At 36.7% G+C, this 23233-nt stretch overlaps 2 protein-coding genes across 9 annotated transcripts in view; both read right to left on the bottom strand.

Annotated features, from left to right (window-relative positions):
- The window catches only part of ADGRG6 (adhesion G protein-coupled receptor G6), a 117351-nt gene that overhangs the window by 43649 nt on the left and 50469 nt on the right, over nucleotides 1–23233 (bottom strand). For 7 of the 8 annotated variants that reach the window (XM_026120441.2, XM_026120425.2, XM_064509064.1 and 4 more), the window contains 5 exons: nucleotides 18530–18598; nucleotides 14412–14495; nucleotides 7044–7129; nucleotides 5745–5797; nucleotides 5601–5660 (listed from right to left, as the gene is read on the bottom strand). In XM_026120441.2, coding sequence (XP_025976226.1) covers nucleotides 5601–5660; nucleotides 5745–5797; nucleotides 7044–7129; nucleotides 14412–14495; nucleotides 18530–18598 — 352 coding nt within the window. The remainder of the gene's footprint in view (nucleotides 1–5600; nucleotides 5661–5744; nucleotides 5798–7043; nucleotides 7130–14411; nucleotides 14496–18529; nucleotides 18599–23233) is intronic. The other variant, XM_026120467.2, reaches the window with a different exon arrangement.
- Nucleotides 9813–13010, bottom strand: LOC135327732 (uncharacterized; the record flags this gene model as incomplete). Its single annotated transcript, XM_064508079.1, has 1 exon — nucleotides 9813–13010. A coding segment is annotated over one exon (3198 nt), but the record flags the coding sequence as incomplete, so codon positions are not given.

Genomic DNA, 23233 nt, shown 5'->3' with positions numbered 1-23233 from the left:
AGTCAGCTGAGCTAAGTGGGTTCAGAGAGAGCAGTTTAGCAAAGCTGCATCCTAATCAGAGGCATAAGAGAAGGTGGGGGCGTTTCGGCTGCCCTTACTTGTACCACAAAGCGTGCATTCTGCTCTGGCAGGGTGACTCAGGAGCTATTCTAGGACAGTGTGCCTACACATGGGCTGTGGTCTAACAGCTACACTGCACGAGGATCCTGAAGCAATGACTAACAGCGAACCACATGAAGCATGTAGTACAAACTCAAAGATACGTGGTTGAAAATTATTAATGCATATTTCTCCTCTCATTTTAATTGTACTAGACGGGTTGAACTGATACTGAATTATTGTGGTCATCAACAAATAACTATTAATTTGTTTCTTTGTTGAAGTTAATTATTTAAAGTATAATGAGAATAAAGAATAATGAGCACCTAAGTGCTCAGTGAACTAAATCTCAACTGAAAGTCACCGAAGCTTTAGTTCCTAACTACCCAGGCATACTTTTAAAACTTTATTTTACATGTCAGTGCTAAAATCTCTACAAATCTTGCTGCTATGTTGGCTTTAAAGATAAACAGTGATTGCTGTATATACTTGAAGGTTGGCAGCACAGGCAGGCCCACATACTCAACTACTCGTAAACACGTCTGAGTTCTGCACATTAACAGGACTCCCAAAAAAACAGCTGACCACAACATAAGTTAGTCAGTGAAGATGTATTCCAAACTGTAGACAAAATGCTAGAAAATATGCAGAATGAGACAGAAAGAAATGCAAAAAGTCTGCTGATGAAATCTAAGAATTAAATCTGCAATGGAATCTGCAAAAGCATTTTTCCCAGGAATGCTATACTCAATTCTTCGTACCCTATCATCAAAAACTACAGCAGAAATATAGGGAAGTTAGAAGCATTCCACAGAAATATCAGAGTTGTGGAGAAACTTTTTTTTACGGTGACTTTGACTGTGATAACATTAGAATGTTCAGAATAGAGAGCAGAAAAATAAGGCTGGGTATAACGGACATACTCAAAGAAATGCAAAGTATGGAGAGGTTCCTCTATCAGAAAATGATATTATATAAAGGATATAAAATTTGAGACTTCAGGACGTAACTAAAAATTGCAGCAATTCTTTGCACTATTAAGAGCAACCTAAGCCTTCCTCTCAAGTTAATGGCCACTGTATCAGAATACTACTGCAATGTAGGATGATTATTTCTCTGTTCCTGTGTTTGTTTCTCTGGGCCTTGTTCTTCCTTGCAGAACTGGTGCAGGAATACAAATAGCTGCTGCTTTTCAATAGAAAGCATTTATTAAAATGCAACGATTTGTTATGAATATATTGGTATTCTTTACTAGGGACTAGAAAGGGAATGTAGTAGAAAGTCGAAAGAAAAAGGGCTGGAATACCTGATGTTTCGACCGTTGATCTTAGGTGAAATGAACTTTTGTTTACACTAGAACTATGTTACGAAAGTACAAAGAAAGTCCCCCTTCTCCCTGAAAAAAGCAATCCATCACTTTGCTAAAAATGGCACCTGACAATGTCACGTCTGTATCAAATCCAATTAAAGTCAGTGGAAAGATTCAAAGGAAGTCAGTGGAAGCTGGATCAAGACCAAATTGCTTCAGCAGGAGAATCATTCTTCAGTAATTCAGGAGGAATTCTTGAATTCCGACTACTGTGATGAAGGCTTTCTTTACAGGTCATGGATAGAAGGTGCCAGCAGGGCACTGCGAAGAAACCTGAGGATTTCTCTTAGGCTGTTTGCCAAAGTTCCAAGCATAAATATTACACATAATACATACAGGATGACATTTTAAAGTATTTCTCAGCACTGGTCAAAGCTGTCCTTTACTGTGTTCAATAATACTGAAGTTGAAGTCAGAGGGAGTAGAGGGGGGTCAATTTCAAGTTGTTCCTAAAACCTCACCAGTGGAAACGAAGAAACACATCACAGATGTGTTCATTTTTAATAAGAATAGATTATTATTTGAAGTATTCTGCAAAGAATGTAAAAGCCTAACACTTTGCCCATTTCATTTTACTCAGTTTAGTAACTAAAGATACTTAGGACTATAAAAGCAAAATTATGTTGTTCTGATGTTGCTAACTCATGTCTAAAACCATTACACAATCTAATTTGCTGAAGTTTTATCCAGTTGCAGTAAACTTTCCATTAAGCAACATGCACCCAAGAACACAGCGTGCAGGAGCCTGAATCTGCTATACTAAAATTGATGGCAAAACTGCCAGGGACTTCAAAAAAAGCAGGACCAGACATGGGCATCTCTGCTTTCCTGCTTAGTTCTTTATTTTCATTTCTCAGAGAAGAGATTTCTGTTTAAACTTGGTGGTCTTAACAGATTGCTATCACTACGTTTTTTAATTTGGATGAGTTGCTTAACAGTAGCGACATTAATGTTGTTTCCCATACTAGATGCAATTAAACACAGGACATGGGCCGAAATTATGACAATCAGGTAGCTGAAGCTGCAGCAAGCATAATCACATTTGGCTGCTAGGTGGAAGAGCTTATAAATGAAACTGGGTCTTGGGTTCTCAAAATTGCTTGCAAAGTAAAAGAAAACAGGAAAGCTGGGGCACTGAGTTGCTTAGTAAAAGCCAATTCCCTTTCTGAGGCAGCTCAACATTAGCCATCTGACAACATCTACGGTCAGTAAGACCCATCTAAAAAAAATAGCAGCAGTCACAGAAAAGTGTGACAATCCTGTAGTGCTATAAAAGGCAAGAAATTAATGAAAGAAACACAGACGTGTAATTTATCCACATAAAGAATACATGTATAATTTATCCATATAAAGAATTGGCTTCAGTTCCAAAGCTTTATGCAAAATAATGGGGGAAAAACAAACAATTATGCTCACACCCCATTCAGAGCTCCTTCTTATTTTATTTTGAACAGCTGTCCTCAGATTAAGACATATAAACAGGAGGAAAAAATTAAACACAGACACAAACTAAAAAATAGCTGTGACAAAACTCTGTCTGTTAATACAGTTAATCTACCACAGTACTATCTTGTTACACTGCTGTCATCTAGAGATCATTACAGTGTTCAAGGTGCTGATGACAATATATGCTTTTGGACTTGGCACTGTGTGTGTCTCTCATCGCCATGTACAACTACTGCATAATAAGCACTCTGTACTTTGGATCGCTGCACCTCATAGAACTCAGCAATGAAAGAATAACAGTTCACTTCCATTGTTTTGTTTTGTTTTGCTCTTCTCCAGAATGCAGTGCAGTTTAAAATATTTTTTTGGAAAACACCTATTTTTAACAAGCCAAAAAAAGTCAGTCTTTTTTTAAAACTGCTGTATGAAATAGTAGTCCAAAAGGTAAAGAAAAAAAAAAGATGTGAATGACAAGAATTTGAATTAATGCAAGGAGAGGAGAAAGATGTCAGAGAGCAATTTAAAGAATTATGATAGCATCTTAGAAATACAAAGACTGTGATCCAGTGCAAACTTCTGAGAGGACGAGAGATGAGGTTCAATGAGTAAGTTTAAGAGTAATATGATCACTTATGTAGAAGATAAAGTTAAGGCCGTGATGCTTATGGGTTAGGTCTAAAGTTTTTATTGTGGGGTGAAATTCACTTTTGGTGAACACAAAGGAAAGTGCAACAGAAAGTACTTCAAAACTACAGGAAACAGTGGAATGTCTAAAACTGTGGGAGAAGCTTTATGCTTGACTTTCCCTAATGGAGATATTTGGGAAAATATTCATATAAATATAAATATAGAAACGCACTAGAACTCATGACAAGACTGGTATTTCAGTTTCTCTTCAGACTATGCCTTCCTTGAAAAACTGTATGATGTATCAATAACATGTAATTACATTGCCTTTAAAATGAGCAAAGTAAATAGGAATGGGATTACTTCCACATACCAGCGATACATTATTAGAAGTAATTTAGTGCTAGATTCACTGTATGGCAACTACGCTAATGCCTTATCACAGAAAATACAGTAAACTCCATGGACTAAAACAAAAGGAAATAAGAAGAAAAAGAGAGAGGCCAATATCAGAACTGTGTATGTGTTCACTCCTGAAAGAATGTATTTCTGAGTAGAGGATTGACTCTTCAGGCAAATCTTTCAACTCCCACAAGGCTCTCTGCCATAAAACTGAGGTCACAGCATTTAAGCAATATGTAATTAGCATGTGAGCACTGTCAGAAAGAGACAATTCACATGATTAAAATTAAGCTTGTGCTTAAGTGCTTTGCTGACACAGAGCTTAACACTGTCAGACAGAGAACTGACAGACTTTGTTTTAATGAGCTAGAATCATTTCTCCCCTTTCACCTCCTTTTTTTCTTATAGATCGTGAAAAAGAAACAAAGTCCAGCAGGCCAGATGACAGGAGGGTGACAAGAAATCGGGTGTGTAGTTTGGGGGAGAACAGCTGCTGACAAGCTGGGCAGCAAGTCTGGTAAAAGATGCAGCAGTAAGGATAGGAAAAGCTTTACATTCACTAGCAGTCTTGCGTTGCTACTAAGACCTGAGGCGTGGTCTGCTCTCAAAAGGTTTTGCTGGCATAACCATGTCATTTGGAAGTGTGAATAAAAAATCACACCCACATCACTACACTGGCAAAAACCCTACTGTAAATGTAGCTCAAGCAGCAAAATAGCCCATTCAGGGGCTGGATTTAAGTTATACCAGTTACACGTTTTTGCCAACAAAAGCTGTCTTTCTGCTGTGGTTATGCAGGAAACAGATTGTACCTTTTACAAATCTTTTCATGTGTGGGTAAACTCTCTAGAAAACTGGTAGCATCAGCAGCTACTTTCCAGTGGTAAACAGGGAACACTGGGCTATCTCTGCACTTAAAAATCTCAACTGTTATCATAGCAGTTATCAACAGTTAGCAAAGTCCTTGCCTACAGTACTTTTGCCTATACTGCAAAGAGATGCATCCCACACCCAGTTGTTCTCCCTCCTCCCAGGACTAATTACATTTTGGTCTCTGCTCCTTAATTTTGTCCTAAGATTCACTCCCTCCCTCAGAAACCAGGCAGCTGCTTTCAAAGAAATCCCCTGAGGCCCAATTTTCAGGGGATGTGACACATCTAACTTTCTTTGGCTGCCTTTGAGGCTGTCCCAACTCTAGTGCCTCTGAGCCCAGCAGAAGTCAGGAAATGAGGGCATATGGTAAATAGTTTAACTCACCCTAACTTGGCTTTCAATCTCAGCATGGTTCTTCAGTTTTTTGCATCTAATAAGATGTCTGTTAACTCAAAAGGCTCTGGTTCAAGAGAGTAAACACAGTAACAGAGGACGGATACCAGTGTACCAGTGCCTGTTGCTAAAGAAAGCCATATCACATACATACAATGTGTCTATTAGTTTTGCAGCAGATGATTCTGTAAAAGTTAAAGAAGCTCAGTAGGTTTAAACTAAAAGGAACATCACAACCAGTAGGATGCTTTTCAGCCCATCCAGAGCACTCAGTTCCCCAGCAGTCATATGCAGAGCCTGGCAAGAAATGCCCTGTAATACGCAATAAAGCCATATCCATTTGTAATAGCAGGTATTGCTTCTATCAATAAAAATTCTTTAAAGACGTTACCTTTGACTGTCAATGCTTCGTTTATCTCTTACTCCCTCTTTTATGGGGCCAGGTTGGATGCTATAAAGGCAAGAAATAAATATTCAGTAGGGTGGGGTAATTCATAAAAGGAATGTAGCTTAAGCATCTTCCCCCTTCATTTACCTGATATTGACCACATACACAGTGTAATTCCAATCCTGGAAAGTATGGTTTAGCTGAAAAACAGGAAGACATTGATCATAAGAATGATAAGATGTTCATAGGGGATCTCCATCCTCTAAGAGAGAGTTAGAATTTCACTTCTCTTCCTCTTGAGAAATTCCCTTTCATTTTTCAAAGCAAAGAGAACACTCTTCCATATGAATACAGTTACTGTTTCATTAGATGTACAATTGCTGGTGAAGAGTGGGGTTTTTCACAGACAGAAGGGAAGTTCTTTTCATTTTAACAGTACGTTCATGATGAGTTGGTGGAGGGTGGGGGGGCAGGGGTGTTAAAGACTTTGGTATTATTCTACGATCTTCACCTCCTCATGTTGCAAATCTGTTTTTGCAGTCCATCCACCATTGCATACTCAGCCAGCGCCAGGTGATACCTTTCTAGACCCTTTGGCTCAAGCATCTAAGTATTTTGCCTGGGTACTGCTTGCTAAGAAAACAACCTTAGCAAGCGTGGATGACTGCATTTCTGGTTTGTAGATCACTGTAGACACTTTCTCTTCCCTGGCTGCTGCAAGCTGAAAGCCTCCAGGTTTATTAAAAGAAGAATAAACAATAAATGCAATATCTTTATTATATTACAATTTCATGTAAGTAGTTGATATAAGGACTACTTATAGAATGTGTGTGTCCAAGTATATTAACTGTATCTATATTCAGACAGGTAAAACTTTTCAAGGTAGAGAACTTCAATAATCCTCCATCTAGGGGACCCAGGAAGGAGCCTTACATCTGCTAAAATGTTTTGAAAAGGTATAGCTACTAGAAACCCCAGCAACTAACTTATGGCGAAAGACTTGTAAAGTAAAAATTATTAGGGTAAACTGGAAAGGTGTACTGCCTCACACAAATGAACACTGATTATTATCTCTGCTATCATAATATACATTCAAAACCACATTAGTATAGTGACCAAGGAACTTAAGACACCTGCCTCTTTCCGTGGATGGTTTTGATTTCAACACACTTTCTAAAATCTTAACTAATATCAACATTTTTTAAGAAGCTGGCTGCTACTGTGGAGACATTTCAAAAGTTTATCCATAATTCCTAAAAGCCCAAACTAGACTTGAATTAGTTACTGTGCAAACAAAAAATACAAAGAAAGACTGGGCTTCAGAGAGCACATATTAAATCTAAGAGTTCATTTGGAATTACCTCTCTCTCTTTTTTTTTTCAGACTGATAACATCAATGGGGCATATTTCCATATGCATTCACACATAAAAGAAAACTTAACTTACCCATCTTGCAACCGCATCGTGTACTTTTGATGCTGGGTTGGGGTTTAAACTAAAGACAGTTATAGATATCCTGTAGAATAGCCCACCTGTCCATTAAAAACAACATTACAATGTTAGAAACTTAGAGATAATTTACCAGTTTAACAATGTGAGAATTTAGTTTCATGATGAATATTAACACTGGACTGAACCCCAGAAACAGGGACACCTCAAGCTCTTGTTGATATTATATGAGTTTGGAGTGCACAAGCACTTCAGGCTTGGGCCCATTGTCCCTATTCCTACCAAGTGAGCCAAGAATTCTCTCCCTCTCCATTTTTTTCGCAGACACTTGAAATTTGACACAGAAATTCAAAAATAACATATATATAAATACTATTTTGCATATGCCTTTTATGCAGTATGTAAAAGCAAGATCATGAAAATATCATGAATTTAAAAAACAATTATAATTACTGAACTCTGCAACACAGATAAATTCTGCTTTCAGTCATATCCTTGTAATCCAGATAAGACCACTGAAGATTCCTTGGAAATTTCTCAAAACTGAAAACTCTGTGAGAACAAATATGGCTTATCAGTTGAAAGATACCTGAGGACAGAATCAAAAGGGAGCAAGGCTATCCAATTATTATTTTGGCAGCACAGTCTTTTTTCTCAGTTTTGGTGATTGCCAGACAGTAGAAGAACTGTACATTAGTTTTACAAAACTGGCAGCTGAACAAACCATCATTCAATCGCAGAATGCATAACACTTGGCTTGGAGCAATTTTATAGCCAATAAAATTGTTTTGAAATGGCACCAGGTAAATATAAATTCTCTTGAAGCTCATGATTTGGTAGACAGCATTTTTGTCACTTAGGAGATTTCATATGTAATAAGTAAAATCAAGTTATACCATAGCTGTCCTTTGTGTTAAAAAATGTTTCTTTTCACAAGGCAAAATTTTTTCATTCAGCTACTACAAAAATTCTATCTGCTCTTGTGGGATAAAATGTCCCTGCATGTGAGGGAGGTTTAAGAACTTCTGTATCGATTTAGTCTGAAGTACGCCCACATATGGCACTGTTTGGTTGAGGCCTGTTAGCAAATGAGGCTGTGAGGCTTGATCACAAATACTTGTATTTATACAAATCATTTGTGAATATTGCAGAGGCACTTCATAGGACAGAGTAGAACATGAAGAAAATTATATGGAAAACTCTTTCTGTCCCATGATTACAAAGGAAGTGCTCTATCTTTCCAAGTCTAAATCAAAAAAGACCTTTAAAAAAGACTACTTTTCACAGTTTTGTACAGTTGAGCAAATTTCATCATTTTACGACTTCATAGATACTACTGAAGATCATTTTACAAGATCTTAAAAATAAAACAATCTAACAAATATTTGGAATCTTAGTATTTTCCCATTTAATTGTGCATGTTTGTTACTATCTTACTCATGAGCTGGTTTGAGTACTGCTCTTTCTCTTCATTGTGGATTTGATCATATTCTCATTGAGATTAGTAGGAAAATTCCATTGCGATAAAATAGAGAAGAATCATTTTCTTGAAGGAAGATGGTTTATCAGTTACCTTCTTCATTATATAAGTAGCATGAACTTGCTTGCTTTTTAATTAATTGCCTTTTTTCCTCCCTTAAACCAGTAAATACACAAATTTGGTGTGCAGTTTGTCTGAAAAGGTCATTTTGTTTGTTATGATTGCTGTGATAGTTTCAAATAAAAAGTGAAAAAATTAAGTCTGGACTTTAGAAAGAGAAAACTGGACTTTGGACAAGTTGAAAACATTTGCCGTAAGACTTAGATCTCATATATATGTATATTTCTCTGTGTATACATATATTAGATTTGATTTTACATGTATAATGTGCATCTTATGTACTATATAGATACACATATACAGAAAGTGTGCATAATGTATATTCTCATGCATTCATATGTAATCATATATATAATTATACAATCTCATTTATATAATTATGTATATGGACAAAATTACCTTAATATAGGAATATGCAAAGTATTTTTAAAAACAAACTTAGTATCTACAAACTAGAGTCAATAGCTTCAAGATCTCCACCAGATGGTGACCTGAAGCATGTTTTAATGAGGCTAACAAAGAACAAGAACAAAGAGCTAATCTACAATTTTAAACACTCTCAGGAGACTGCAGTGGCAGACGATAAAAACTAAATATGATTTCTCACTCTCCAAATTAAACAGTGGAAATCCCACCTCAAAATGCTGAATGAAAAAAAAATATTTTTATGGGCAGAAATTTGATGAAAAGTAGCCAAAGATAATTTGTAAAAAGAGGAAAAAAGAACCTGGAAAAACAATTCTCCCCTCACCCACCTCCAACTACAAAAATATAATGATCAATGAAATACCAGGATTACTTCTTTTAATCCTCTTAGTCAAATTTATCAAAAGTCTCTTTATAAGGTTTCCATTGGACCTTTGTTTCTTGAAAGCTAAATCTTCAAAAATATATGAATACTGTAAGTGAAAAACACCCCCTACAATTTAAAATAATAAAATGATATAAAAATACATAAAATACACAGTGACCCAATATATCATCCTCACAGTCTCATGAGAGCTGTCTCAGTCAGAGAAGTACACAAAAATTAGAAATCACATGTTAATGACATTTGCTATGACTAAGATGTTACAAGTTCCCTTCTACTGTAATTAAATTACTATTCTAAAATCTTTTCATATGCTAAATAGAACTACATCTAAGAAATCCAGCTACTTCTATGTTCAGTCTACCAGCTGAATATTTAATAGAGAAGATATAGGTTTTTTTCTATATTTAACTTGATGGCTTGACATACTGTAGTTGACCTCAGGTCGACACAGGCAGCCCAAGTCAGTGAAGGAGTAACATAAGCAAGAAAAAAGGAGTGTGGGAGAGCTAGTAAGTTGATTCAGTGGTGGGTAAGGGGTGGTATTTTGGCTTGTTTCAGATGAAAAGTTGGCCAAGGAATGAACATGTGCTGAAACTGATGACTGATGGTACATTATGGGAGAAACTGACATTTGGGACAGCATGAAAGAGTGACGGATTGCTGCTCCAGTTGTCAGCAGAGTGTGGTTCAAGATGGTCTCTTTGTTCTGAATCAGAACTCCACTGTATGAAGATGACAAAGATAGTGCATCATCCATTTTTGCAGTTCTTGATGATTCCAAAATAGAAGAGAGATTTGCAAAGCCTCCATAATCAGTATCTTCAAAAGATAGAGAGATTGACTGTATTTGTAAATCCAAGGAATGAGTACTAACAAGATTCACAGAAGACACTCCTTCACTATGCTTGCTAAAGTATCCATCCACCTCCCATTCTGAATTCTCTTCTGAAAGACCCGATTTGTTAGTTGATGTCAGAACAGCAGAATTCCTTATTTCATCATCACCAATGATCACTTCTTGCTCTGCTACCTGTAGAGAGTATCTCAGAATGTCCTCAAGATTTTCAATGGAGTCCTGTCCCAAAACAGTCAGATGACTTCTCAGTGTTACTGTTGTTAGTAAATTTAACTCTGCTACATTCCACAGAGGGATCAGGCTCGGAGAAAGTAGATCAAGATGATTCTGAAGACTTTGTGGGAGTGGAGGTGTTGAGTAGCTGTTAGGAGGTACACTGAATCTGAGTTTTGAGTCTGAATGAAGGGGGTGTCTCATTTCCAAAGACAATGTCATTGTGAGGAAGTCAGAATTCACTGGAGTGTTGTTTTTTAAAAAAGGATCTGCAGCTATTTGAATGTTACTTTTTGCATTATCAGTAGTATTTGTAACAGCATTATTCTCTGAAACACTTTGAGATGCCAATGATTCCTGCGTTCTTGTACTGTTTACCAAAACCTTAACTGATGTATTGATCAAGCAAGCAGTTTGGCTATCTCTTGAACATGAAGGCTCAGTTCCTGAATGTGTTGGAAGGACTGACTCAAGCTCCTGCCTATTGTTTAAGAAGGTTATGTGGGTTAGGTCACTTAACACATCAGTTCCCACTTCCATGTGTAAACTACTGAAGGTCATTAATTTTTCTGTGGAATTTGCAAGTGCCATATCAAAGTGGCTTACCTGCATCTGTACTGAATGTTGACTCAAAGGTGCTTCCAGGGAAGGCAAAGGAAATTCTAAATAAAATTCATCATTGGAAGATATGTTTAGGCTAGTAGAAATGTCCATTGTTGACTGCAACGGTGATATTGACTTGTCATTACTTTCTGAAATCTTCACTGAAGGGCCTGAAACAAGTAAACTGAAGATTTCTCTTTCTGAAGTTGCCACATGGCTAGAGATGTTCATTTCTTCAGCTCTGTGACCTAATATGCTAATGATAGGAGTTGGCTCAGAGATGCTGTCAACTTTAGTAGGTGAACTAATGGATAACAGCCTCTCTGTTGGGGAAGAAAGCAGTTTATTAAATGAGAGCCACCAATTTTCTGATTGCTCCCCAGAAAACACTTCAGACACTTCTTTCAAATGATACGAAACAGTCCAGAAACTTGCTCTTAAAGAAGGGGAAATATCTACATAATTTGTTGGAAAATCCAAGTAATTTGGTTCCCAGGAGCTGCCAACTCTACTCGCATTCTCTGATTCTAATGTGGAAAAAGCTGACTCTTCATTTTGACTATCATGAAATGCATCAAAATTGTTGCCTGGGTCTCCATTTCCCAGGGTCTCACTTGATATCTTTTGAATATATCCTGAAGGTTTTAAATAATGGGGCCAATGATTGCTATTAGATATAACTATGCTGTCACTTTTCAAGTATATGTCACTCAACGACTGCTGATAAATAGGCAATGTAGTTACAACATGCTCAAATTTTGAGCTTGTCCAGCTTGTTCCTACCAGAAGTGCTGAAAATTTTGGTACTTCTCTACTGTATCCTAGGACTAAATGGTCATCTGTTCGCTGGATGTCAGGCATAATTTGTACATATGTTTTTTTTATGTTTTGGAAAAAAATTGTCGGGTTTGCATATGCAGTCTCCACAGAGGTTAAATTTGTAATGCCTCCTGAGTGATATTCCTTATTGTACATAGATTTTGTAAACTGAAAATCACTGTTTGCTGCTAACATAGAAAAAGATTTCCTATTAGCCTTGCCTTCTGCTACTTCCAGGTAAACATTCTGAGATGCAAATTCTAGAAATTCTAGTCTACTTTTTTGAAATGATGATTCATCCTCTGTAGGTGACATAGATAAGCTAGGAAGAGAATGGTGGCTTTCTTCTTGAATGTCAGAGGTGATATGATGGCGAAATAGAGTCTCACTCCACCAACTCACAGGTTCAAAGATATCGTTTGTATGCGTGAAATTGGATGTGCCACTGTTGGAGAACGAAGTCCCCAGGGTTTCTTTTCTGTGTTCATCAGTGATGTTTCTGCTATTGGAAAAATGGAATGCTGACACAGACTCAGAATAATCTAATCCATTTGCTGAAGGCCATGCTAGCTCTGCAACAACACTTCTGTTTTGAAGAAGAGGAACTGCCGCATTCTCAGAATGATCTGTAAAAACTTCTGCTGCATCATAAATGGCATGAAATGAACTTCTAGAATCATTCATAATATTTGTACTTGGTAACTGATTCATCACAGTATTATCTAGGTCCATTTTTTCTGTAAAATCCTCCACGGTACCCCTGCCAGTCTCCCCAGAAGCAGCTGATGTGGACTCAGATAGAAGAAACACGCTGTACATGTTTTTTCTCCCTGGGTTTTGGTTCTCATTCACTACGTTTTTACTGAAATTGAGAGGCCTTTGTTTCACTGGCCAAATAATTGGGGTTGAGATAATTCCTATGGTTTTGACCCCTTCTATCTTAGACTCTTGCTGCCCTTGTGGTCGTGAATGGGAGGATTCAGGTGAATTTCTCTTCTTTCTGAAGATAACTGTAGCAGGAAGTCTGAATTCCTGCAGGTCTGTGTGTAGTAAGCCATATAGTTAATGGATTAAAGAAAATATATGCAACCTAACTCTGTTCTTGGATGTCTATTCTTGGTCTAAAAATCAACCTACTGTCTGTGGAAAATCATGCCAGTTAGCTCAGTGAAAGTTTCATTTACTTTTACTGTAAATGAATTTGGCCTACTTTGCTTAGTCTTTCTGTTTTCTGTTGGGAGTTTCAAAGCCAAAGAAAGGATTTGGATGTCCAGATCATATTCACACTAATATTAACAGGGCATTCAGTTCCTTCTCTAGCTATGAAAATCGCAGCTGGGTCTGCTGAACTTTTCATGGTGAATATAGAGCGAGCAGCTCCAGAAACAGAAACCCATCCCCAATCTGGGAGCAAATAATCAGGATTTTCTTCTTACTTGTACAGCTCAGTAAATCCAATTAGGATGAATTCACATAAATTCTTTCACATTCTCTACTGTATTGCCTGATTGCCAATATACCAGAAATGATTTGCAAAGAGAAAAAGCAAGAATTTTAAAACCTGCAGTATCAACTGATGCATTAAAAAAAAATCAGATGCTAATACACTTCTGTGGAGCTTACTGCTAATAAGATCTTTACTAAAAAGATACTTCAGCCTCAAACGAAAATGACAGAAAACTAATTGTTTCCATATTACTATTAATGCTTAACAACTATCTTTAACAAAATAATAAATATTTAGTAGCTCCTCACAAAATGATGGTCAGTCTCTGGGAGACAGTGATATCATAGAATTTGGGAAAACCTCCAAAGAAATCCCTGCTTTTTTTCTGTGCTAATAATAGGCTCATTTACTGCCTTGTTTTTTCCCTTAATCTTTCTAAATGAAAAGTAAATGATATCTGATACTGTCAACATTTTCCCTAGTAAAGTCTGATCCAGCTCTTCTTGAAGTCAGTGGAAAGATTCCTGTTGACTCAGTGGAAGTGGTTTTGCTCCATAAGAATGATTCCACTTGGCTTCTGGAAGTTACCAACAGGGAACAGACAATCCTAAAGTACTACTGACCTGGCTGTACATGCGGTAGCTACACAATGCCTAATAATCTGCAGTGATAAAACATTTCAAAAGCATGATTCTTCTCAATCTCTTTTAAAAAATACTTATCCTTTCCCTTGTTCTTTGCATGGGTAAATGGAATTGGTGACACAAAACGAATGCCTTTCAGACAAGAAGTAGGCAAACATGATACAAATAAACACTGAGTTTAATTCTATTCTCATTTATACCATTCTCACATGGGCAAGGAGTGAAGTTACTTCTGATTTTTTTAGTGTAAATGAGATCAGAACTGAGGCATAACCCTTGACATTATGATACTATGAAAAATACACCTTAAAATACAATACATTTGCTCTAGACACAGTACAAAGAAAAATGTAACACAGGATGTCTTACCATTGTTTGGCTTATCGGTTCTATTAGTATCGGGCATGTTAGTGGTGACAATGGGTGGTGTAGGAGTAGTAGCATTTACAGTAGCTGGTAACAAAGATGAGAAAGAGGTGAACTTGAATGAAATATGAATGTTAATGAGGTAAGACAAAATGGGAACAATGCCTGACAATGTAAAATGAAACCATCTACATATAATGCCATACATGTTAAAAAAAACACACATTTTTTTCTGTACAAAGTGATGAATGGATATGAACTGAGGTCTCAATCCTGCAACTTTACTGTCACGGACTTCACTGGGAGTATTGCCAGTGCAGGGGTTGCAAGATCAGTCCTGTATTGCTTTCATAAATTCTAAATCCTCTTATGAGAGCATCAGATCCAAACAGCTGTGCAAAGGACAGAAAAAAGATCCCATGAATTCTAAGATGTATGCACTTAGAATATTTGCTTCTGAAAAGAACAGTTGTCCCTACTCAGGAACTGAAGACCAAGAAATAATGTTCAACTAAAACGCCCATGTAAGGATCTAATTAACTCCGCTGAACTCCACACAATGAAGAGAATTAAAATCAGTCTTGGAATAACTGGAATGGATATATTTTGAAAGTTTCCTGTAGGATTTTAGCCATACTGTTCCCATTGACACTAACGGGAGTCATCCCACACAACATTGGAAAATGTTTCCCAGAACTGGTTTGAATGCTTTTTGAGAAAACAAAATTGCAAATTCCCCTCACAGCAGACAGGGAGGATATACACTGTAGAGGAAGAAAACAATTCACAGATCATGCTACTAAATTTTCAAATAATAGATTGGAAGATAATTTATTTTTATCCAGTAACTCCCATGGAATGCAAGTCCACTGACTGATAGATTTCTTTTTTCCTGAAAACTCCTTTTGCATCGTGAAGATTGGTGCAGTATAGTCTCATAATGTTAGATGTCCATTGCAGATTTTGGCCAAGAACCAAACCAGAAAGGTTAAGAAATTATATTTTAAGCAAGAAATTGTATGTTTGATTTTTGTGAGGTCATTTTAGTTATGAACTTTCTGTTTTCTGGGGGAGGGGAAAGAAAGGAGAATAGATCTATTTATCTAGTAAGTTAATTGCTTTCTATTTATGTTTTATATAGCAAAAATGCAGAATGACTTAGTTTTTGAATACTCAACATTATATTTCAATAGCTTGTCCATTTTTAGTCATTAACATAAATTATGACAAAAGAGGACTATATTAGCCAAATTGTAAAAGGAACAGAATTGGGAAAGACTATAGGAAGTATGCCTATGGAGACCTACATTCTGTAACCCATTTCAAAAACACTGGTTGCCATTAAAAATTTTGCCTTTGTAAATCAATTCATTTTTTTAACCTATTTTATATTCCGATAACAGCAAACTGCCAAAGAGAGTGCTCAATAATAATTATAATCAAATGATAATATTTATATGGATGCTATATGCAGCAGGTAATGTTGATAAAGTTCAGAGGACCCCACTAGTGTACCAAATTCCCTCACTTGTAACCCATGAAGATCAGACGAAGAATCCTGTAAATCAAAAGTTGTGAGCTGAGTTTCAGTTTCTTGCTTGGAAGTAAGTATTTGCAATGAAAGAAGTATGAAAATGTGAAGTTAAACAAATCTTGACAGGAAAGACAGCTAGAAACAACAGCCGACACAATGTTCTTCAGTACTGTTGAGTCTGCTTATGAAACAGCCTGAACATTGTAGTTGAGGGTTAATGCTTTGATGAACGTTGTTTTGGTCAGACTTTTAAATAATGCCTTACTTAGTAGAATGGTTGGAGGAAGGGAAACATTGAGCAAAATGGCAGTACAAATGAACAAACCTCTATGTAGGTTCCTATGGTACTTTAAGGCACTAATAGCTTAGCTTAATTTGGTTTGTAGCACTCTAGTCTCTGAGCCTAAAAGTTATAAACTCAAATCTCAGCTTAGGGAGTGGGTTCATGTTCAGGTTTCAGTGAGACAAAATATCTAGGGAAAGAGAGGGAAGAGTGAGAGGCTGCAGCAAACAGGGGTTCTAACCAGGAAAGTGAGCATGAAACCCTATAATATAAAAAACCTCTTCCTCCATGTAAGTTCAGGACTATATGCTTTAAGAAACAAGTTTTAAGCCTTCTAACTGATTTTATCTTCCAACGAACACTGTTAAAGGAGGTATCTTTCAACAAATGAAAACACGTACTAACTTTCAGATCGTAAACAATAGCATATGCTTGATAAGGAAAACAGAACTCTTTCATCAGACTGTAGCTGACAAATAATCTGGCATCCAGACCTTTGTTACTGGTGCTATTGCACAATACAGAACAAACAAACAAAAAAGAGAATCCAAACTGACTTTTCAGATTAAAGTAAGTCTGCAGTGCTGACAGAAATAGACAGACAGATATCTTTTTATGATTTTCATTACTACGACAATGATGATGACGACGACGATGACGAACCGGGCTGATCTGCCACTTCCAAAGGAACAAACACAGAACAACAGTGACATTTTGCCAGGCACTTTGCAGAGAAGGTAAGAATGTCAGGAAACATTAGTATTACCCCAGTGAAAGTACTCACAGTGTTTGTTGAATATGTGCTGGGCTAAGGATTTTAAAAAGACAAGTTTGAAAGATAGCATCTTTTAATAGAAGTAATACCTTTTACTAGACAGGTTAATAAAGCTAGAAGAAAGGATGAGGTTTTTAGGAAAATGGGCCTGTTCATCTGAAAGTGTATCTGTTTTTGCAGCCATAGCAACTGACGTAATGGAAGATATTCTCTCCCCTTACACATCATGCCATTCTGATAGAAGAAATCTCTCAGAGTTCTTCCAAGAGTATAGACAAACATCTCTAGATGGTGACTGTATTATCTTTTCTGTGGAAAAGACTAATACTGAATGATGGTTGCTGTCATATTTACCTAAGGCATATCAGTAAGAGTATTTGGATTGCATTACATTTATTGAGTCTGATGCCTGAAAGCTGTTTGACATCAGATCATGATGGTAACTAGCATTTTACTTTCCCTATGGACATCAATACAACATGCTCCAAGACCCTGCGCAAATTTACCTCAGGAATATCTGGGAGAAGTACACTAAAGACTATTTTAGATCATTTATTGGCTTCCTAACAGGAGCGCATTTTGCTTTTTATTTTTAAGCTAAATCTGATTTACTTGTAAATGTTGATTTAGAAAGTGTTCTATGCCTCCTCTCCTCCCCCCTTTCATATTTTATTCTCTCCTATCTCTGACTTCTACCACTCAGCTTGAAAAGGGTTACAGAGCTTGACATTATTTTGGTGCAGCTGCTGCTGTGATTCAAGTTTAGCATAGCATATCACATCATTAGCAGGTTCTTTGTTCATGAATGCTCTGTGCAAATGGGCAGATGTTGTTCATACGGGACATTTTTGTAGAATTTAAGCCTCTAAACAGAGCTGGAGGAATTAGCTAGCCTTGCATATCCAGTGATTCACATGGCTTAGAAATCTTTAGGGTTCACCTATTCTTTGCATTCAGCTGAGATGACGTTTCAAGAGACCTAACGAGTTGTTACATGTGGTGAATCTTAACACTATTAAACAACCACTAAGTGCTGCAGTAAGTGTTTTATTAACTAATACCTGCTAGATTTTGCACTTTGATCATATTTTTTTACCTGATAATCTCAAAGTACTAAGCCTCAAAGCAGTCTGTTGGAAAAAATCTAGATAATAATCAGTTCCTTTATTTACATCTGCTCATTTTTTATTTGCAGATGTACCCACTTCCTATCCTGATTAATAGTTTACTCTTAAAATGTGCAGAAGGAAAAGAGGTGGAGAAAGCAATGAAACCAGCAGATTAATTCAGTTTTGATATAGTGGAGACTATTTGGAAAATATATTATCAAGGGAATGATCACATTCTTTCCACATATTGCATGTACAGGACACCCACACATCTGAAGAGGCTAAGGAATTCCTCTCCTTGCTACTTTTTATTATAGTTCAGTCTTTTAGAAAGAAAAAAAGTGAATGGAATCAAAACAAAACCAAAGAAAATAAAGATTTAACAAAGGTGAAACTGTGAAAATGACCTGGGCTTCTTACCTTGGCAAAGGCTTCCCAGGTTTGCACAACTTGTTGGTTCAATTGTAGAAGAGGGAATTAGGTATGAGCCTTAAGAATAAGAAAGTCAAATAATTAGAGAGGTCTGGCTACTGGACATAACACCATCATGTTTCAAAATACATTATATCTTGCAATGACATAGTCCTTCTCCTGACTTTTCTCTTGCAAAACTGATTATGCCATTTTGCTCGTAAGAATTGCTCATAAGTATTTTCATTTTCTGATGCTGCTGAACAATCAGAAGAATGAAAATCTCACTGACTTGAAAGTTGCATTCATTTACATACCCTTCACTAGTTTTTTTTAGACTCTCCACAGCTTTAGCTAAACAAAAAACATCCCCTTAAGTGAGTGCCATTTGTGTATAATCCATGAAACAGCTTTAAATGGAGAGGCCAGTATGGCAGTAGAATTTATGAAATCTTAATGAATAATGCGACGACACCTTGAAGAAGTAATCACACTCTGCTGTTGTTGTAGAGGCTGCCCACTGCACAGTTCTGAGAAACCTGTCTTGTGATAGATGCCAAGTAGATAAATAGTGATTAAATTTGTTTCCATGCCCAAGGCGTGGGCATGATTAATATTCTGGCATGTATGATTAATAAACAGATAATGTTATAAGTCTGTGTCTTTACTGAATTATTCATAACTACATGCATGCATTTTGGTGACTGAGAAACAAAGCAGTGGATATAAGAATGGTTAACATAAAAAGAACTCATGAAACTCCATTTATTACACTTTGTATATCCCAGTGGTTCAGCTGCACATACAGCTGCTTTTGCACATTATGTTGAAAATAATGGGGTCATACAGCATGGCAGAATCTGAATCTACTGGAACTGTTGCCCTTTTGGCTCTAGTTTCACCACTTCGAAATCATATTGGTTCAATGAGATTCTCTCAGAGTCATCACCCATCACCCATCAGCCTGTCAGAATAGCAATGAACATATTTCCTATGATGCAAGAACAGATGAAGCCTGGGCCTGAACTCAGCAGTCATGTCAGATGGATATTATTACATGCATTGCTGACTGAATATAGGGCAGAATTCAAAATATGTGATCCTCTATTGATATTAAAGTTCAGGAGTTTTTTTTAATGGCTTAAGAGATACAGGAAAATTATATGAGCCACTTCCTTGGTACATTTATTTATTTCTATAAAAGTAAACTCCAGGAAGCTTTTTCTAAGTGAATACACCACCTCGTGGGTGAGAATTTTTTTCCAAAATATATTTGCTAATTTTAAACAGTCAATATCAAAACCTGCTTTAAGTTCCTGCTTCTCTTGCTTCTGTATCAGTGAAAGATCATCTGAAAGATGATTTGGAAAATCTCCAGACTGTAATATTTTCTTCAGTAAGCATTTTTTAAAAAATCATTATTTTACTTGGTTAAACTAAAAAAAGCCACTTTTGACATAATTCTCACATTTACATTTACACTTAAGTCAGAAGATCGTACCCTTTAAAGAGGAACATTTTCAGTCAACATATTAAATAACTTTTTTTTAAGTTTTAATCGGGTTGAATTCTAGCCAGACTAGGCTTTCCTTCAGCGTGCGCTAAAGAAAGCATAACGATCTGGATGCAAACAGATACTTCTACCAATAGCAGATAAGTATCTCAAAACTGCTCATATACTTGGCAAAAGCCACCTTATGAAGCCAAGTTGGGTGAACAGCAGATAAGGGTCTGCTGTATTATGGATACTGTGTGTGATATATATCTATTACCTTAAATGTCTAAAACTCAGACATCCAAATCTGCACTTGTCATACTAGACGTTCTTTATAGCCAGTGGAGAGAAAGAGCATAAACTACCTGACTTAACTGAGACATCGGTTCCACTGTGAGATTAACTGGCCTTTGGAAAAACCTTTTTCACTCCACTAATCAAAAGAGCATTGAGGGTAATTAGCTCAGCCTTAAACATCTATCCTTCAGCTGCCTAAGGACAGACAGATCCCACCCCAAGTTATATTTGCCAGTGACATTAAGGACTATGCCAGCCACTGGGAATGGAGGACTCGAATGAAGTGCACATGAAGTAAATGCTGTGATTACAGTCACGACCAGAAATATATGCAAGTTAGCCTTAAACTGAGTAGGTCATATCCTGCTACACGTGCAGCCATGGAAGGCTCCAAAATTCATACAAAAAAAGCTGATTAAATACCGATCAGTTTGCCTGCACTGAGCTCTGTATTGATGGTGTTACTCTGCTATCACTATCTAACCTGCTGCTTTCAAAATTAGTTTGGATATGTCTACCCAGGCTGTGAATACTGCAGTGTACATATACCTTTAAATGCAAGTAGTGTTAAGGTACAGCAATAAAAACAAAATTCCATCAAGTCTTCCAGAAACACCCCAGATGATTGCACAGCTGTAAAAATATGAGTCTAAGGAATAAACGAGGAGAAGGTAAAACTATGAAAAGATTATCTGGAACAATTTGCCAGTGTTTTTATGCTCAGTTAGTCTACTTGTAAAAACTTTGTCTGAAAAATCATGAAAATAATAGCCCTTGAAAAACGCAAGCGCTGTTCAAACACAAATATGTTGAGTTCTCTGCTAAATGATTGCTTTTTTCTTTTTCTTTTTTAAGTTACATGCAGCTTCCTAGGAAAGCATTATTGGAACTGAGTGAATATCTCTTTTCTATATAAATCCGTCCATTGAGGCTAAATGAAGCCCAATCAGTGAGAGTAATCTCACCACTGTCAGTGGTTTATTCATGGGTGAGACTCTGACTCATCAACTTTTATGTTAAAGGTTGGCTACAATGAAGGCTTTTATTTAGGAAGATGAAGGGAAGAAAAATCTAACAATTTAATCTCTTGGATTGGTAACAATTTTTGAAATGGTATTGCACCCAGTATTTTCTGGTTAGGGAAAGCCTGTATCACAGTGGTTATGTAACATCCTTGAAAGAAAAAGATTGACTAGGGAACAAAAATTTTCTCCCAGGCTTCCTCACAGGAAATAACAACGCTTATGTATAGATACACATGAAGCAGCATGTATAAAAACCTGGGCCTACATTCTTGTTAATATAATAATGCTGACATACATTTTCCAAAATAATGTTTTGCTGTAAGGAAACCACTAAACAATGACATCACTAAGAATAAAGCTGTGCTATAGTATAACAAATAAGTATATTTTTTCTATGAACATAGCAACGATATTATTTTTGTTCCACAAGGCTGTACAGTGTATAATAGAGAGGAAGGACGAGATACTTCATTCAAAATCAGATGAGACCACAGCATTTACAGATGTCTGGCCTGATTGTTTAGTAAGAGTGTTGTGGTTGTCTAACAGTCAGCGTAAAAGAAGTAAGATTTTCTGGGAAATTAAGTACTTTCTGTTAGGTTAGTTCATATGGATGGAAAAGCAACTTTGGTGCTCAGAATGCCCTCATCAGTCAGGATTAATGTTCACATCAGTCTTTTGTTTGTTCTAGTAGATGGGTTAAGGCATCTAGCTGCTCAAGCTTTTATACAGGTATTACTTAAATCTTTTATCAGAGGTGTGCTGAGAGCTGTCCCAGTCAGTTGAGCTGTGAATGAAGATCTCACTGTTTGGTTTCAGTAAGCCAAAGCAAGCAGGATATATTCTTAGCCTCCTTATTCCCTCATAAGCCACTGCATACAGTAACTAGCAGGCCTTAATCCTGCTAGCTTCTGTTTTAAGCTGAGGATTCCCAGAACTCGGACAGATGCTCTGTGAGGAGAGGTTTGCATTTAAACTATGGTTTAAGAAAATAATAAAGTGTTAGGGGAGCAAGAGGGCAAAATGGGAGAGGACAACATTAGATACTGAGAGACCCCATGCAGTTCAGAGAGAGCCAGGATTTGTAACTGTTTACTTTGATTTTTTTTTTTTTTAACAAATGTATGTTCGCTGCACTAGAGGGGCTCAAACTCTGTGAACATGGAGTTCTGCAGCAGTAATTTTCACCAACATCATACGTGCATGGAATAGGCTACTGCTGGCCATAATTCAGCTTTTTATTATGCATTTTAAAATTATCCAAATATCTCTACAGTTTTATCTAAGCAAAACTATTCATTCCATTTTTTTAAATAAAAGGCTGGTCAAAACTGTCAAAGATTTTTCAATTTTGATTAATTTTTAATAGAAAAAAATTTCCAGGAGAAAAATTTCTACCACACGTAACACATATTTATATATAAAAATTATTCCTGGGCACTTTCACGAATGAACAAGTGTCTGAATCATGGAATGAGAATAGGTTAGACTATGTATTACAATTTATCTTCTGGAGCAATCTACAGGAAGAAAGACCTTCAACAATTAACAATTTAAAGAAGGGCTGAAAATGTGTCAATGGGAAGATAAAAAAGATTTTGATCTGAAACTCTTCCTTCCTATCTGCCTCCTCTAATTTAATCTTTCCTCATACTTTTCTGTCGTGTATGCATTATTGTTTTGCAGCTGCTTTTACTGGCTCTCTGCATACACAGCACAATGCTAAGAGGTGCTCCTTAATCAAAGAGCCAAAGGGCAGGTACAAAAACATTCACTCAGTGATTAGCTCAAGTAAAATTTTTCTCTAGAGATCACTGTAGAGTAACTTGAGGTTAGCAGGAACTTTCCTGTGACCCTCATTTCATATGGGCAGAATGCTGATAAACAAACTGTTTA

The sequence above is a fragment of the Dromaius novaehollandiae genome, chromosome 3, assembly GCF_036370855.1.
Source record: "Dromaius novaehollandiae isolate bDroNov1 chromosome 3, bDroNov1.hap1, whole genome shotgun sequence".
Taxonomy (NCBI): domain Eukaryota; kingdom Metazoa; phylum Chordata; class Aves; order Casuariiformes; family Dromaiidae; genus Dromaius; species Dromaius novaehollandiae.
This window is presented reverse-complemented; position numbering and strand designations above follow the sequence as displayed.